The sequence below is a fragment of the Callithrix jacchus genome, chromosome 2 (assembly GCF_049354715.1).
Source record: "Callithrix jacchus isolate 240 chromosome 2, calJac240_pri, whole genome shotgun sequence".
Lineage (NCBI taxonomy): Eukaryota > Metazoa > Chordata > Mammalia > Primates > Cebidae > Callithrix > Callithrix jacchus.
In genome coordinates, this window is record NC_133503.1 from 138819948 (window position 1) to 138837597 (window position 17650).

General features: G+C 41.0%; 2 protein-coding genes across 5 annotated transcripts in view; one reads left to right on the forward strand and one right to left on the reverse strand.

Annotated features, from left to right (window-relative positions):
- The window catches only part of PTCD2 (pentatricopeptide repeat domain 2), a 44598-nt gene extending 28654 nt beyond the window's left edge, over positions 1 to 15944 (reverse strand). For 3 of the 4 annotated variants that reach the window (XM_035291435.3, XM_035291434.3, XM_008991955.5), the window contains exons 1-4: positions 15811 to 15944; positions 14088 to 14180; positions 9618 to 9747; positions 5006 to 5123 (exon numbers count right to left, since the gene is read on the reverse strand). In XM_035291435.3, the coding sequence (XP_035147326.2) occupies positions 5006 to 5123; positions 9618 to 9747; positions 14088 to 14180; positions 15811 to 15937 (468 nt within the window). In that variant the 5' untranslated portion in view covers positions 15938 to 15944. Of the gene's footprint in view, positions 1 to 5005; positions 5124 to 9617; positions 9748 to 14087; positions 14183 to 15810 lie in introns of those variants that run through there. The other variant, XM_078365368.1, reaches the window with a different exon arrangement.
- A 134-nt stretch (positions 15945 to 16078) lies between these two features.
- MRPS27 (mitochondrial ribosomal protein S27) overlaps positions 16079 to 17650 on the forward strand; it is a 107006-nt gene continuing 105434 nt past the window's right edge. The window contains exon 1 of the mRNA XM_002744877.6: positions 16079 to 16170. Within this exon, the coding sequence (XP_002744923.2) occupies positions 16098 to 16170 (73 nt within the window). The 5' untranslated portion in view covers positions 16079 to 16097. The remainder of the gene's footprint in view (positions 16171 to 17650) is intronic.

Here is a 17650-nt window from a genome sequence, read left to right on the forward strand (position 1 = left end):
AAATCTCCTGAAACTGATAAGCAACTTCAGCAAAGTTTCAGGATACAAAATCAATGTGCAGAAATCACAAGCATTCCTATACACCAATAACACACTTAAAGAGAGCCAAATCAAGAACGACCTGCCATTCACAATTGCTACAAAGAGAATAAAATACCTAGGAATACAACCAACAAAGGATGTAAAGGACCTCTTCAAGGAGAAATACAAACTACTGATCAAGAAAATAAGAGAGGACACAAACAGACGGAAAAACGTTCCATGCTCATGGTTAGGAAGAATGAATATTGTGAAAATGGCCCTTCTGCCCACAGTAATTTATAGATTCAACACTATCCTCATCAAGCAACCTATGACCCTCTTCACAGGACTGGAAAAAACCACCTTGAACTTCATATGGAACCAGACGAGAGCCCACATAGCCAAGTCAATTCTAAGCAAAAAAAACAAAGATGGAGGCATCATGCTCCCTGACTTTAAACTATACAACAAGGCTATAGTAATCAAAACAGCATGGTACTGGTACCAAAACAGAGATATAGACCAATGGAACAGAACAGAGTCCTCGGAGGCAACACAACATATCTACAACCATCTGATCTTTGACAAACCTGACGAAAACAAGCAATGGGGAAAGGATTCCCTGTTTAATAAATGGCCTTGGGAAGACTGGCCAGCCATGTGCAGAAAGCAGAAACTGGACCCCTTCCTGACACCTTACACTAAAATTAACTCCAGATGAATTAAAGGCTTAAACCCTTGAAGAAAACCTAGGCAAAACAATCCAGGACATAGGCATAGGCAAGGACGTCATGACTAAAACACCAAAAGCATTGGCAACAAAAGCCAAAATAGACAAATGAGATCTAAACTCCAGAGCTTCTGTACAGCAAAAGAAACCATCATTAGAGTGAATCGGCAACCAACAGAATGGGAAAAAATTTTTGCAATCTACCCATCTGACAAAGGGCTAATATCCAGAATCTACAAGGAATGAAAACAGGTTTACAAGTAAAAAAACAAACAAACCCATTCAAAAGTGGATGAAGTATATGAACAGACACTTTTCAAAAGAAGACATTCATAAGGCCATCAAACATGAAAAAATGCTCATCACTGGTCATTAGAGAAATGCAAATCAAGACCACACTAAGATACCATCTCAGGCCAGTTAGAATGGTGATCACTAAAAAATCTGGAGACAACAGATGCTGGAGAGGGCTGGAGAAACAGGAAAACTTTTATACTGTTGGTGGGAGTGTAAATTAGTTCAACCATTGTGGAAAACAGTGTGGCAATTCCTCAAAGACCTAGAAATAGAAATTCCATTTGACTCAGCAATCCCATTACTGGGTATATTTCTAAAGGATTATAAATCATTCTATTATAAGGACACATGCACACATATGTTCACTGTGGCACTGTTTACAATAGCAAAGACCTGAGACCAACCCAAATGCCCATCGATGATAGACTGGACAAGGAAAATGTGGCACATATACACCATGGAATACTACACAGCCATAAAAAACATTGAGTTCGTGTCCTTTGTAGGGACATGGATGAACCTGGAAACCATCATTCTCAGCAAACTGACACAAGAACAGAAAATCAAACACCACATGTTCTCACTCATAGGCAGGTGTTGAACAATGAGATCACATGGACACAGCGAGGGAAGCATCACACACTGGAGTCTGTTGCGGGGGGATTAGGGTTGGGACATCGTGTGGTAGGGAGGTTGGGGAGGGATTACATGGAGAGAAATGCCAGATATAGGTGACGGGGGGATGGAGGTAGCAAACCACATTGCCATGTAGGTACCTATGCAACAATCCTGCATCTTCTGCACATGAACCCCAGAACCTAAAGTGCAATAAAATATACACACACACACAGAGTTAACAAAAAAAAAGAAAAAAGTAAACAGAAATAGACTAAATAATTTAACCCACTATATCCAAGATGTAATTTCAACATGTAATCAATATAAAAATTATTAACATACATTGGATTCTATTTTTTTTTTTTTTTTTGAGACAGAGTTTCACTCTTATTGCCCACCCAGGCTGGAGTGCAATGGCGTGGTCTCAGCTCACTGCAACCTCTGCCTTCCAGGTTCTAGCAATTCTTCTGCCTCAGCCTCTGAGTAGCTGGGATTACAGGCATGAACCACGATGCCCAGCTAATTTTGTGTATTTTGTAGAGACAGGTTGGTCTGGCTGGTCTCTATCTCCCGACCTCAGGTGATCTGCCCTCCTTGGTCTCCCCAGGTGCTGGGATTACAGGCGTGAGCCACCATGCCCAGGCTGCATTCTCTTTTTTATACCAAGTAATTAAACTCCATCATATATTTTATACTTAAAGCACATGTAAAGTTGACTTAGCCACAGTTCAATGATTCATGTGGCTACCATGCTGATAACACTACAGGGTTTTAAGTAGTGAATATAACAACTTCTAGTACAAGCAGGATTAGGTCCTCTGTCACTTACTCGAATTTGCTCACTCTACTCCAGAAAACTTATACATGAATTTTTCATATAAGTAAGCTAAAAAAAAACCCTTTGCTTTCGTCTTTCTTTTATAGTTTTGTTTTTATCATCATAGTCATGGCTGATTTATTAAGCAGGAAACTTGATTTCCTTTAATTGCAACATTATGTTTATAGTCAAATAATACAAAAACATATAAAATAAAAAGTGAGAATTTTTAATAATTCTACTCCCTAAAGATACAGTGATTTAGTGTATATCTTTCCAGCATATATGTATCTATATTTTGTTAAAATGTTAATGTTAATATGTGTCTATTTTTTTTTTAGGAAAAAAAACAGGATCAAACTATCTGTACTGTTCTGAGACTATCTTTTCTCTGCTTACTAATATATCTTGATCATCTTTCTAATACACAGGTGTCATTAAAGAGGGCAAGCCTAGAGTTAACATGTCCACCATGTACAGAGAACACTTTGTATAAAAAAAGAGTAAGAGACTGAAGTACATTCAGCTCCACAGAGGCAGTGCTGGGGCAAGTGAGAGCCAGATGGGCACTGGTTGACCCTGTGCCTCGCTGAGGAAAAATAACTAAACATGGGCAAAGGAGATCCTAAGAAGTCGACAGGCAAAATGTCATCATATGCATTTTTTGTGCAAACTTCTCAGGGGAAGCTTAAGAAGCACCCAGATGCTTCAGTCAATTCCTCACTCCTTCCTTTTCTAAGAAGTGCTCAGAGAGGTGGAAGTCCACGTCTGCTAAAGAGAAGAAAAAAATATGAAGATATAGCAAAGGCAGAAAGGCCTGTTATAAAAGAGAAATGAAAACCTATATCCTTCCTAAAGAGGAGACAAAAGAAGTTCAAGGATCCCAACACACCCAAGAGGCCTCTTTCAGCCTTTTTCCTGTTCTGCTCTGAGTATCACCCCAAAATCAAAGGAGAACATCCTGGCCTGTCCATTGGTGATATTGCAAAGAAACTGGGAGAGATGTGGAATGATACTGCTGCAGGTGACAAGCAGCCTTATGAAAAGAAGACTGTGAAGCTGAAGGAAAAATATGAAAAGGATACTGCTGTATATCGAGATAAAGGAAACCCTGATGTAGCAATAAAGGGAGTTGTCAAGGCTGTAAAAAGCAAGAAAAAGAAGGAAGAGGAGGAAGACAAGAAGATGAAGAGGATGAAGAGGAAGATGAAGATGATGAAAAAGTTGGTTCTAGTGCAGTTTTTTCTTGTCTATAAAGCATCTAACCCTCCTGCTCACAATTCACTCTTTTTAAAGAAGAAAATTGAAATGTAAGGCTGTGTTAAGATTTGTTTTTAAACTGTACAGTGTCTTTTTTTGTATAGTTAACACACTACTGAATGTGTCTTTAGATATCCCTGTCCTGACGGTATTTTTGACAGCCACTAACCATGCCTGGTATAGTACGGGGGCTGCAAATTGGCCTGGAAATTTGTAGCAGGTTGTTGTCGGTACACAGCACAAACTAGTTATATACGGGGATGGCAGTTTTATCATCTTCAGTCTGATGCAGCTTATATGAAATATTGTTCTGTTAACTGAGTATCATTCTGTAATTGCCAAAAAAAAAGTTGCAGCTGTTTTGTTGACATGCTAAATGCTTCTAAGTAAATACAGTATTTTTTTATTTTTTATTTTTTAAAAGAAAGTGTAAGAAGCAGAAGAACAACTCATCTTATAAGTTCCTAAATACACAAAAATGTACCTGGTGACCAGCCGTGGGCCCAAAATTTAGCAATTATTTCTGATTATGGGAACTGCAACCTCATGAAAAGCAGTCTAAGCTTACACTCCCCCAAAGTGATGTTTCTGTTTTCTGCATGGTATCTGGTAATCGAAATGACTTTATAATGAATGAATGAATGAATTTATAATGTCTCTAGGTACCAGTTTCTTTATCTGCAAAATGGGAATGTACCTCATCAGGGTATTGTGGGAAACAAATAAAATGAAACATTTAAAGTACTTAAATACAATGCTGAAAACATAGTAAATATTCAATGAGTAGCTGTAAAAATTTTTATTTACATTTGTTTTAGGGAAAAGAAAGTCAGAATATGTGAAAGTATTTTGAAAACGGAAAAGTACTTTCCAAATGTAGTCTTCAATTAGAAAAATACAAATAGAAAATAAAGAGGGAACAAAGGTAAAGGATAGAAATGTCAGTCTTTAAATGGAGGCTGTGTTAAGCTCTTCTTTATTGAAAGCCCGTGAAAGAGTAGGTATATAACCCATGCTGACACACATCCAAAGTAGGATCATCTGTACCTATACCTCTTCCACACTTGTTCTATATCACTCTAACCCTCTTCACACAAACTGACTGCAAGGAAACTAAAAAATGCAGGGAAGTACTTATTCATTCAGCCCAGCAGCCTTTCTTTGAAAATCTAACCCAGGAATAATGTGCATGGAAGAGATGCCTTTTCCAATATCACAAAAAACACACACATTGGCACAGAAAACAATTAGGAAACAATAACCTGGTCTTTCATGAGCTCCACTGCGGATTCCTCAAGATCCAACTCGTAACACAGCCTCATGAAAAGTGGTCCGAACTTATACTCCCCACGAGTGATATTTCTGTTCTCTGCATGGTACCTGGTAATCAAAATGATTCAATGAGCCAAAAGGTAGGAAACAGGAAAAAGTACAGACACAGACTGCAGCATGTACTGTGCCAGGTGTTGGGACACAATAGAGAATGATGTTCTCTCACAGTCTGGATGGGGAGAAGTGGAGATTTCCAAGCATCAAGAATCCTGGAGTGCAGAAGTATACCAAGCATTTAAACAAATAAGCAGAGTTTATAGCAGGCTGACATAAAACAAAAGAAACAGAGGGTTGTAATCATTCTCTAAATTTAAAAACAACCCTGAGACTGAGTGTGAGCACAACTTAGGAAACAGCAGGAGTCTAGTAGCATCTATAAGTGCATCAGAATAGGGCCCACACAGAGAACAAAGGAAAGGAGTGGGGTGATGCTCTATGCTCCTGGAGGCTGGCTTCATCCTCATATAGGATGGCAGACAACCAACAGACACATTTACAATTTATAGCAATCTCTCTGCTTTTCTAAGTTTGGGAAAGGTACACAAGAGCTACGATCACCTGGCTAAACAAGTTAAATGTGGTTTTGAATTTTTTTTTTTTTTTTGAGATGGAGGCTTGCTCTGTAGCCCAGGCTGGAATGCAGTAGCACAATCTTGGCTCACTGCAACCCCTGCCTATGGATCCCAGTTCAAGCAATTCTCCTGCCTCAGTCTCCTGAGTAGCTGGGATTATAGGCACACGCCACCATGCCAAACTAATTTTTCCATTTTTAGTAGAGACGGGGTTTCACTATGTTGGCCAGGCTGGTTTTGAACTCCTGACCTTGTGATCTGTCCACCTTGGCCTCCCAAAGTGCTGGGATTACAGGGGTGAGCCACAACACCTGGCCTGAACTTTTAAGAAAAAGCTAATGTCAAAGACAATGATGTCTTCTATGTGGCTTGAGACTTCTACAGGCAGCCAGCCTGCCGGTCAGAACTGCATATCACTACTGTAAATTTACTTTCAATAACCAATTCTTTTTGTTTTAGACACCAAGAGGACAATATGTGACAAAAGGAACACTTCATAACATGTAAATCAGATTTTAGAAAGATGTCCTCATTATAAATCTTCGTATTCATATTCCTTTTAGATTTAGATTAATATGATGAATGAATCTAAAATACCTTGCAGAAAAGTGCTGACAAAACAGAATGCTTTTTACCTTCTGCTAAAATCATCAAGGAATCAGAGTAGCATTACGCTAGTCTATTCTAAACACATGTACCACAACCATACTATAATAGGATGATGATGTGTACTTTGATACATTTCTTAATCCACTTACGGAACTTACAAATAATATTTACTGCTTCATTACAACACTTATAAATTAAGTTGTTAGAAGGCAATATAGAATAGTGGTAAAGGGTTTTTAGACTCTGAATCCAAACTGATCATTCAAGTCCTAGCTCTTCTATTTATAAACTGTGTGACCATAAGCAAATTAATTAACTACTCTCTGCCCCGTCTCCTCATCTGTAAAATGGAAGGGAGAACCCAATCAGTGTTTTTTGTGTGTGTGAAGATTAAATGAGATGATATGTCTGGCACACAAGTCTTCAACATATGTTAGCTCTTATAAAATGTAAGTCATGCTAAGAAAAACATCTTTAAAAATCAACATATTTCAGTAAATATTCTCATGAGAAACTTGTGCCAGATTAAAAGCAAAAGAAAGCAAAAACAAGTTTTCTGATTTGACATTAACATTCTAAATGACATTCACATTAATAAAAGTGCTAGAAAGTCACTGAGATAATGAATTGCCTTCTGGGCAAGAAATGTTGAAGAGGATCTAAAATCCCTCAATAAACCAAACAGCATTTGGTCAACACAATGAGGGTATTAAGACGTTTCCCATTTTTGGCTCAATAAAAAGCTTATGTTTCAGCTCATGACTCTCCTTTCCCAGTCGTGGGCTGCCTGACCCAGGAAGAAAGAGAACATGTTGGTTGAGCCTTGGATCTACCCATCTTGTCCAGCTGTCTGAAAGCAGAGAGGGAAAGGTCAGCAACTGGGTTGAGAGTTAGTAGCATCAGTAAAGGAACTGAGTCACACTTTGAATATTTAAGATAAAAGTAAGAGTAGAAAGAGTGTTCAGAATATTTATCTCATTTTACTACTCTTATAAACATCAAATAGCTTTGTGTAGTAAAATGTATGAGAAGAAAACATGCCAGAGAAAAATGATTTAGCTTTGTGAAACTGAAATATAGAATTAAGTTTGCAGATATAGTGTGACTTCAAATCAGCATAACACTTTTGGAAAATAATATGACAGTTATATTGATAAATTTTAAAAAGTTCATACCCCCTGATCCCCAAAAGGAAACAAACAGTAAGTTTATGCAGAGAGTTTCTCATCGTGACATTATTTATACCAGTGAAAAATTAGAAATAATTTCAATGTCCAACAATATGGGCATGGTTAATGAAAATATCCAACGTACAATGAAATACTGTATTGTCATTAAACTATGACTCCAAAGGATATGATTAACAAGGAAAAATATTTATATTAATTTAGAAAATAATTACACGGAAATAATTATAACAATGTAAAATAAAATCTACCAAAATAATGAAATCTTTGCATCTGTGAAAAAAAAAATGCAAAAATCTCAACAGTAATTTCTTAGATGTAAGCAGCAGGCCCCAAAGATGGCCGTCTTCAATTCCTTCCCTCCCTGTATATGCATATGGCTCCATTAATCCAGAGGTGGAATCCTTTTCCCCTCCCCTTGACTTGGGTCTGGCCAGGTATCTTGCCTTGACCAAGAGAAGCCACGCCAATTCTGGGCAACTCTATCATGCCTGGCAGCTCCCATCTGGGCTGTGGGCCAATGCAGCTCAAACCAACAAATAAATGATGAGGCACTCCAGAAAGGTAGGGAGAGGCCACATGGAGGAGCAATGAGGCATCACAAACTCAAGAGAGGCCTTCTTGGACCATGCAGTACAGCCCAGCTGCCAGCTGACTGCAGATAAGTGAGTGGCTTCATCTGACACCAACAAAGGACTGCTCAGTGGAGATGAACCTCAATTCCTGATCCCAGAATTAGGAGAATTAATGAACAGTTGCTGTGTTAAGCCACTAAGTTCTGGTGTGGTTTGTTATGCAGCAACAGACAACTGAAACAGCAGAATTTGTGATATATTTCTCCTTTCTACTTTTTGGTGTTTTTCAATTTTTCAATGATTTTTAAACTTTTTTTAACTTAAAGACATTTTTTCATGTTATAAAATGTTCACTGTAGACAAGTTTGAGAAATCAGAAAAATATACATTTAGACAAACAAAAAATACATAATCTATAATTCCCAGAGAATCACAGTTAACTCTTGTTGAATACTAATCTCCTAGTATTCTTTATATGATTATCCTGTATTTCTCTCTATAAATGTACATATAAAATCCAGGTTCACGTACAGAAACAGATCTTTAAAAAATGGAAAGGAGGGCTAGCCATGGTGGCTCATGACTGTAATCTTAGCACTCTGGGAGGCGGAGGCGGGCGGATCACTTGAGTCCAGGAGTTCATGACCAGCCTGGGCAACATGGCAAAACCCTATGTCTACTAAAACTATGAAAATTAGCCAGCCATGGTGGAAGGCACCTATAATCCCAGCTACTTGGGATGCTGAGACAGGGAGGATTGCTTGAACCCGGAGGTGGAGGTTGCAGTGAGCTGAGAGATCATGCAATTGTACTCTGGGCAACAGATCAAGAATCATCTCAAAAAAAAAAAAAAGGAAGAAAATGAAAATCGTTTTTAAAAAGTGGAAAAGAGCAATGAACTTCATTTCAGAAATGAAGTCTGTTGATTTGACGTCATACTGCTCCCTGGTAAGTGAAGCCTTCACTAGCTTTCCCAGTAGCAGGGTATGCTTACACGTGAGTTCCTTCTGACATGGGAAACTTTTAATAATGGATCAGAAAGGTATAGCAGTACTGGAGGAGGGAGAATAGTTAGGGCCACTGAAAGGATTCAGGTGAAAGACATTAAAGCCTGAACTAAGACATTGGTAATAGGAGCGAAAGAGCAGGGCTGGTGCTGAGGGAGATACCAAGGAAGTGGAAGCAACAGGATTTCTTACCCTATCAAGAAACAGAGGCAAATGAAAGTAAAGAGGCTGCAAAGTATCTATCCTGAGTGACTAGCCAGTGAGAAGGAAAACAGAGGAAGAGGAGTGAATTTGCACATGTTGACTTTGAGACCTAGGGGATATGTCAGTGGAGTTAGTGAATAGGCTGGTAACTTCTTTAGACATAAAATATCTGCTTATCTATCCTTAGCACCCAGCATATAGTAGGAACCCAGTAAGTTGTGCTCAATGAGTGAATGTAAGTGTCTGGATTCAAAGCAGGCATCTGAACAAGAGATTTGAAAGTCATCGATGCAGAAGTGGCAAAATCTTGGAAGTGGATGAGACTGCTCACAGAAAGGAACAGATTAAGAAGTGATGAGGCTGGCAGCATTCTAAGGAAACACCTCACCTGTAAATGACATTTTTAGCCAGCTCCACATGGTCCCGGGACTCACACAAATGAAGTAAGGTTATCAATTCCTCCTTCAAGATGAGCTTGTTCTGGCTCAGTTTCTCTTCCAAGTTTCTAAAATAGGTTTCTGGAAGAAAGCACAGTATGGTGGTCATCACTCAGGTTGACTGGGAGTATAAGGAGTCTGACCTAGGAAAGATGGGGAAGCCCAACCCCAGCTCACGGCAAAAGGGCACTGAGAGGGGCTCAGGGACATGCAGCTGCCATCACTGGCTAATCTCCTCTAGAAAAGTGTCAGCAGATGGCATTTGTCATAGGAAGCTGGGGCATGGGCACAGGGCCAGGCACACTCAAGACTCTGTAAAATAAAATCTCTGGGGTAAGAGCTCAAGAATTGGCATTTTTGATTCCCTAGGTAATCCTCTAGTATACTGAAGTTTGAGAACTACTGTCCCAGGGGCTTGGCTCAAGTAACTGAATCTCCAGGTGTTTCATGAGAAAAAAGAAAAAATATGTAGCCAGACACTCAAACCATCAATTGGCAGAGAGCCACACAGGATAACAAAAAAGAAAATGTGAGTTGAAGGTAGGTTTGTCCACAATGGTGGACTCACATGACTCATGCTTCTTTCATTTGATTCAACTTTACCTCATTTTCATTCCTCTTAGTTTCTTTCTACTCAGCTGTTAGAAAGTATGCTCAAGTACCATGCAATGGGCAGGGGGGAAAACAAGCCTCCAAACAGCAGCAAACAGTTTTTTAGTGACAGAATCATTTCAGCATCATTACAGTCTATCATTCTCCCTTGTCTTTGTATCTGATCAACTGTGGGGACAAAAACCAAAAGGAAGCACCTCTTCTTGGCATCAAGAAGGGGCTGTATTCCCACCAAAATGTGGGGTGAAAAGCAAAGCAGGCACCAAGCAAGCATCTGCTTTCCAGAAGGCAGAACTGTTGTCAGTATCAGAAGCTGCCAGGAAATAGTTATAGGATTTGTTCCAAAGCCCAGAGCTATGAAGGAATGCTGCTGAAAGGAGAGGCACAAATACATCTAAAATACAAGAACTAGAGCAGAGGCATTCTTCTCGATTTGCAAGGAAAGACCCACTACGTTTGAGGTAATGCAGTGGATCTTCCCATTTTTATTTGCAGTACCACGTAACAGTTACAAGCTCTAGAGATGGAAGCACCTGGGCTGAAATCTAAGCTCGGCTACTTGCACTCTGATGGAGACTCTTGTCTGTGAGACTTGATTCCTCATGTGTAAATTAAGGATCGTGGTACCTTCCTCATGGGGTTACCTGAGATGATCTATGTAAAGCATTTGCCATATGGTAACTGCCAGTAAATAGAAACATTATCGTTCTTATTTTCATTCCTTCTGTCAGATCTATGAGGATTTTGGCTATTAAATATTTTTAAGTGACTTCCAATCTAAAAAGTCTAAAGTCATCAAAGAGATGACATTACATCTTGTACCTCTTAATCCTTCTTAATAAACCTTAAGAGGCCAGGTGCAGTGGCTTATGCCTGTAATCCCAGCACTTTAGGAGGCTGAGGTGGGCAGATCACTTGAGGTCAGAAGTTCGGGACCAGCCTCACCAACATGGTGAAACCCACCTCTCTACCAAAAATACGAAAAGTAGTAGCCAGGCATGATGGCTCACATATGTAATCCCAGCTGATGGGGAGGCTGAGGTACGAGAATCATCTGAACCTGAGAGGCAGAGGAGGTAGTGAGCTGAGATCGCGCTACCGCACTCCAGCCTGGGTGACAGAGTGAGACTCCATCTCAGGAAAAAAAAAAAAAAAACAAGAATCCAAAATTTCAACAGACGTAAATTGTGTTTTAAAACAAATCAATCAACATTTAAGTATGTATCATATAATCATACTCAGAAGTATCCTTCTTTGTGTGTGAGACACCAAGAAGGATAAGGAACAGTTCCTGCCCTCAAAGAACTTCAAGCCTATTTAGGAAGGCAAAAGCTCTACTTACACAAAGCTACCTGAAAACAATAATGGAGTAATGGAGGAGGTGACACAGGAATGACTGGAAACTTAATAGGACTCTTCTGTCCTGTTGTGATACCTAGTATAACTCAGAGTGGGCAGAAGGGTCCTATTACAACCTTTACTATTATGACTCAGGACAGACCAGGCTGGTGAAAGTGGAGGGGTGCCAGTGAGAAAAAAAAAAAGGCTGAATTGGATTGGAGAAATGGAGGAGGGAGGCATTCTAGGTATGGGAATCAGCATGAGTGACAGAAGAGAATTGGGAGTGAAAGGTGTGGAGGGAAGAGCCGTGATAGATGAACCAGAAACCATGCTGAACTCTAGAAAGGATGGAGTCCATTATAAAACAGCCAGGATGCCAGAGGGATGAGGACATTAATGGTGTGGTATACAACAGAGTACCACTGTGGGATCTCAAAATTTTGAAAGGTTAACAGGATTTTAAATGTATCAGCCTGACAACAGAGCAGATTGGCAATGATTAGATTAATTGCCTTCCAGAACCTGTACACAACTGCCACAACCTTATGGAGAATACAACAATTGGAAATCGCAAGTGGATGGCATAAAGCCCTGACTGCAAACCTCACAAATATCTAAAATACCTGCGGTAGAAAGAAAAGATAAGTGAAATCTAGATTGAATCTACTAACCTGGGGATAAATATATTCCCCACATTCCAAACGTTTATTTTTTTGTCCCATATGTGGTGTTACATAACAGTATGTTTAGTGGAGCAGCGAGAGAACACTGATTTCTGGAGAACTGAATTGTGAGGAAATGGAGACAGAAGGTGTCAGGATGGGTTCAGTGGCTCACGCCTGTACTTTAGGAGACTGAGGTGGGAGGACAGCTTGAGCCTGGGAGTTCGAGACTAGCCTAGGCAACACAGTGAGACCCTGCCTCTAAAAAACTAAAAATTAGGCAGGCACGGTGGCGCTGTAGTCCTAGTTACTCAGGAGGCTAAAGCAGGAGGATTGCCTGAATCCAGGAGTTTGAGGCTGCAGTGAGCTACGATGGCACCAACTGCACTCCAACCTAGGTTACAGAGCGAGACCCTGTCTCTTAAAAAAAAACAAAGTAAAGAGAATGTTAATATGTTAATCAGCTCATAAACATCTGCCAGTGAGAGGAAGGAGAGCTGGGTCCATGGATGAAAAAGTCAACAGAGACACCAAGAGTTATTAAAAGAAAGTCTTGATGTGTTCATAACTGGGGATCAATGGGGTGCATCCACAACTCCCAGGGACCACTGCTGCACCCATACTCAATAAATGGGTTTAAAATGCTGGGAAGAGCTCTGTGCAGGAGGGAGAGAATGAATGAAACAAGATTTCTCAGGTGCTGAAAAGTAGCAAGGGGTGGTGTTCTTGTGTTTCTAGTTTTTTATAACAAAAATCTTCAAACATATCCAAGAAATGAAAGAACAGTATAATAATACCCCTAAGTGCCATTATCCAGCCTCAATAATTATCAATATTTTGCTATTTATGTTTCCTCTACTCACAATCTCCAGACACACTGTTTTGTTTTGTTTTTTTTCCCAAAGCAAATCCCAGATTTCTCTTTTTTTTGAGACAGGGTCTCACTCTGGCACCCAGGTTGGAATGCAGTGGTATGATCATGGCTCACTGCACCTTAGACCTCAGCTCAAGCAATCCTCACACCTCAACCTCAGGAGTAGCTGTGACTACAGGCATGCACCACCACACCCAGCTCACTTTAAAAAAATTTGTAGAGATGGGGGTCTATGCTGCTCAGGCTGATCTCAAACTCCTTGGCTCAAGCAATCCTCCTGTCTTGGCCTCCCAAAGTGCTGGAGTTACAGGCATGAGCCTCGATGCCCCACGAAATCCTAGGTTTGACGGTCAGGTTTCTCTCTTCTTTTTTTTAAGAAATTTTTGATCCTACTGACTTCTAGCACAGAGTGAAAAATATCAAAAAGTACCATCACACACATTACTGTTTTGTTTCATTTGATTTCATTTATATATAGATATGTATGTGTGTATTGAGATGCAACAGAAAATGCATTTTCACTGAAGGTTACATTGAAGTTTCAAAGCCAATCATCGGAAGTTCTTAAACTTTTTGTGCATATGAATGAACTGGGGCCTTTCTATCTGTATTTCTATCAACAACCCAACAGATGCTGATGCTGCTTGTCCTCAAACCATAGTTTAATTGGCATAGATCTAGACAGGACCAATGGCAGCACGAGCTTTAGTATTTCTCTGGGATCGTAAGAAAAGGGCTAAGAGGAGAGCTGTAGACTTTGTAGTAGCAAACTGAGATATGAGCTGCATATAAGAGCACACTATGAAACTAAATATAAATGGTCTCAACTTTTTCTAAGGCATAATAAAATCACTGAAGGAGACACTGAATAGGGATGAAGACAGAGAAACATAAATGACGGATGACAGAATTAACAAAATAGATTCTATTACCTTTCGTGCCAGGAAGATTACATGCAATGGCCACTTTCTTATGCTGAAATTCTTTTAGTTTCACAATGTTATCTGTAAGTAGGTATCTTTTAGCTAAAAACCAGAGAAAAAAGTAAAGTCATTTTGACTGTTTTAAAAGTTAGCAAATAACATGAGTAGAGCTTGACTCTCTCTGATTAACTGATCTTATCTTCACCTATTATAAATAATTCATTAGACAGGTGACAGTAACCCCTGGGAAAAAACATTTCTGGACTACCAGAGAATGAAAATCCTCACCAAAAGAGGTTTTACTTGTGTGCGCAAAACCGTGTGGGGACTGGTTGACAGGAAGTTGGGATTTGAAGTACAAATAGACATTTGCCATTTGATTAAAGGGTAACAAGGGCATTAAAAAAAACCCAATAACTAACATTTAAATGTAAAACAGGCATATTTAGTTTTGGTTTATCCAGGGAGAAGTATAGTGTAGTGGAAAAGGCTGCAGTGTGACCAGTGGAACTCTCAGTTTTGTCTTCTGTGAAATGAGGGTTAAGGCCTGTCGGATGTGAACTTGAAACACATCTGAAATGCAGGGAAATCACTGATAACAGCTGAGTAGTTTGGAAGCCATCATCCTTTCTTTAGGATCCTCAGCTGTGCATGACATAAAACGGACTAAGCTTGGCCAAAGAATCATACACCAAGAGTTCTGTGAGCTGCAATAACAAGGGAACAATAAAAATTGCTATTTATTTACAGACAGGCAGTCCAGTGAAGTGGTTAGGAACAGGTCTCTATTGTTGGCTGTGTTCAAGTCCCGCCTCTACCAGTTCCCTCTGACCTTGGGAAAATTACTTAACCTTGTTCCTTCTCTGTAAATGGAGAAAAGAATGGTACTTCTCTTGCTGGGTGTTGTCTAGAGAAAAGGAATTAATGTATGTAAAATACATTAAAATAAGGCCTGACACTTAAATATTTTTACCGTCACTCACTAGCATTTTCTAATTTAATTTTTTTCACAGAGATGTTAAAGGATAGTTTTGAAAAATGAAGAAACATGCTAAAGGTCTTTTAGATTTTTAGCAAAACTGAGACTCAATAAGACCTCTGCTCCCAAACTGCAGAAAAGAAAAAGAAAGGCCGGGCGCGGTGGTTCACGCCTGTAATCCCAGCACTTGGTTAGGGAGGCTGAGGCGGGTGGATCACGGGGTCAGCAGTTCGAGACTAGGCTGGCCGATTTAGTGAAACCCCGTCTCTACCAAAAACACAAAAATTAGACAGGCATGGTGGCGCGCGCCTGTAGTCACAGCTACTCGAGGCTGAGGCAGGAGAATCGCCTGAACCCGGGAAGCGGAGGTTGCAGTGAGCTGAAATCGCGCCACTGCACTCTAGCTTGGGCGACAGAGCGAAACTTAGTCTCAAAAAAAAAAAAAAAAAGAAAAGAAAGAAAAAGAGAAATGTCACCCAAGGTAGGAGGGGTGTTCCAGAAGAGCAACGTCGCCCCATCTAAAGGAGTACTACAGCCCCAAGGTCAAGACCCCAGCCATCCTTCGATTTGCAAGCATTGGGGGTAACCACGACCCCAATTCTGGGCCACCACTGAATCCACGTACAACTAGATAGAAAGGATGAGCTCCAGGCCAGTGAGTGACTTAGGAGCTCTAAAGAGATGCTAGCTGGGGTCTAATACTCCCTTCTTTCCCATCTCGCCCCTCCTTCCCTGGGCTAAGGCCGCCGATACCTCCGAGAGGGCAGCGGCAGCAGGCAGAGCCGGAGCCTCCCACCCCAGGATACACCGAAATCTGCAGGGCCTGCAGGAGAACTCCACTGGAAGGACGAAGTGCCGCAGCCATACTGTCACGGACCATACCAACTGCTGGAACCGGGGCGAGGAGGCGGAGCATCGGTCCTGACGCCGAGGGCGACGAACGGGATTCGTCCAATTCTGGGCGCCCCAGAGGTCGAGCTGTAACCCCGCCCCTTCCTCTGTCCGTAAGCCCCCGTTCCTTCCTTTTGGTACGCTCCAAGATGGTTGCCTCCATGGTGCGGTGCGGGATTCTCCTGGCGCGGCAAGTGGTTCCGTCTCAGCTCTTCCCTGCAGGTTGGCGGGACAGCTTCATTAAGGCGCTTGATTATTCTGTTCTTGAGTGAAGGGAGCGGTGGGTTTTCAAGAGAAGAGAAAATGTTTCTGGAATCTGATTGCTAGGGAAGCCATTTGGGGTGTTTGGTAGCGCAGAAAAAGGAGACTAAGTTCTCTGATCCATTTCCTCCCCTAAAATAACAGTGTGTGCCTGTCCAAAGGTATGAAGAGCAGTGGAAGGTTGTGACATGAGGGAATTTGCATATGATTCACCAGATTTATGTGTTGGGGTGGTCGTCTTTTTGATGACTACGAAAAAACCCAAATGTGTGCCGGACACAGTATCCCACGCCTGTAGTCCCAGCACTTTGGAGGTCCGAGGCGGGCGGATCTCTTAGGGCCAGGAGTTCGAGACCAGCCTGGCCAACATGGCGAAACCACATCTCTACTAAAAAATACAAAAAAAATTATCTGGGCGTAGTGGCACGCGCCTGTAATCCTAGCTACTCGGGGCGGGGTGGGGGGTGGGCTGAAGCAGGAGAACCGCGTGAACTCGGGAGGCGGGGGTTACAGTGAGCAGAAATAAGGGCCACTGCATTCCAGCCTGGACTACAGAGCGAGACACTGTCTCAAAAAAAAAAAAAAAAGGAAGAAAAGAAAAACGTAAATTCCTGAGGTCGTGAAGTTTTTCTCCCTTCTGAGGTTTCTTTGGAGGGACTTTAGATAAGCATTTTCCCCCACCACCTCACATTTAGTCAGACCCCTGGTCTTCGTGGAATCATTTTTCAATATTAATTTTATTTTATATCATTTTATATGATGATCTTGAGCACAACTTTTGACTTTTCTTGGCTAGTTTTTCACGTGTAGACAATACATGCTAATAGTTACTCGCAAAGTACTTTGATATCTGAAAGAAATGGCAGCCCACTCAAAGCCTGCATACTGGATCTGATAATGAAAACATTGGGAAAATTTGTTTGTTTGTTTTGAGACTGAGTTTCGCTCTTGTTGCCCAGGCTGGAGTGCAAAGGTGCTATCTCAGCTCACTGGTAACCTCTGCCTGCCAGGTTCAAGCAATTCTCCTGCCTCAGCCTCCCAAGTAGCTGGGATTACAGGCATGTGCCACCACGCTCAGCTGATTTTGTATTTTTAGTAGAGTTTTTTCCATGTTGATCTGGCTGGTCTCGAACTCCAGACCTCAGGTGATCCACCCGCCACAGCCTCCCAAAGTGCTGGGATTACAGGCGTCAGCCACCACTCTGGGCCAAAAAGTTTTAAAGTATTTACAAAAGCCAAATTGGCAGTGATTCTAACCACATAATCCAGACAGATGTATTTGATAATTTGATAAAAATGCAATAATCGGCCAGGCACGGTGGCTCAAGCCTGTAATCCTAGCACTTTGGGAGGCCGAGGCGGGTGGATCACGAGGTCAAGAGATCGAGACCATCCTGGCCAACATGATGAAACCTCGTCTCTACTAAAGATACAAAAAATT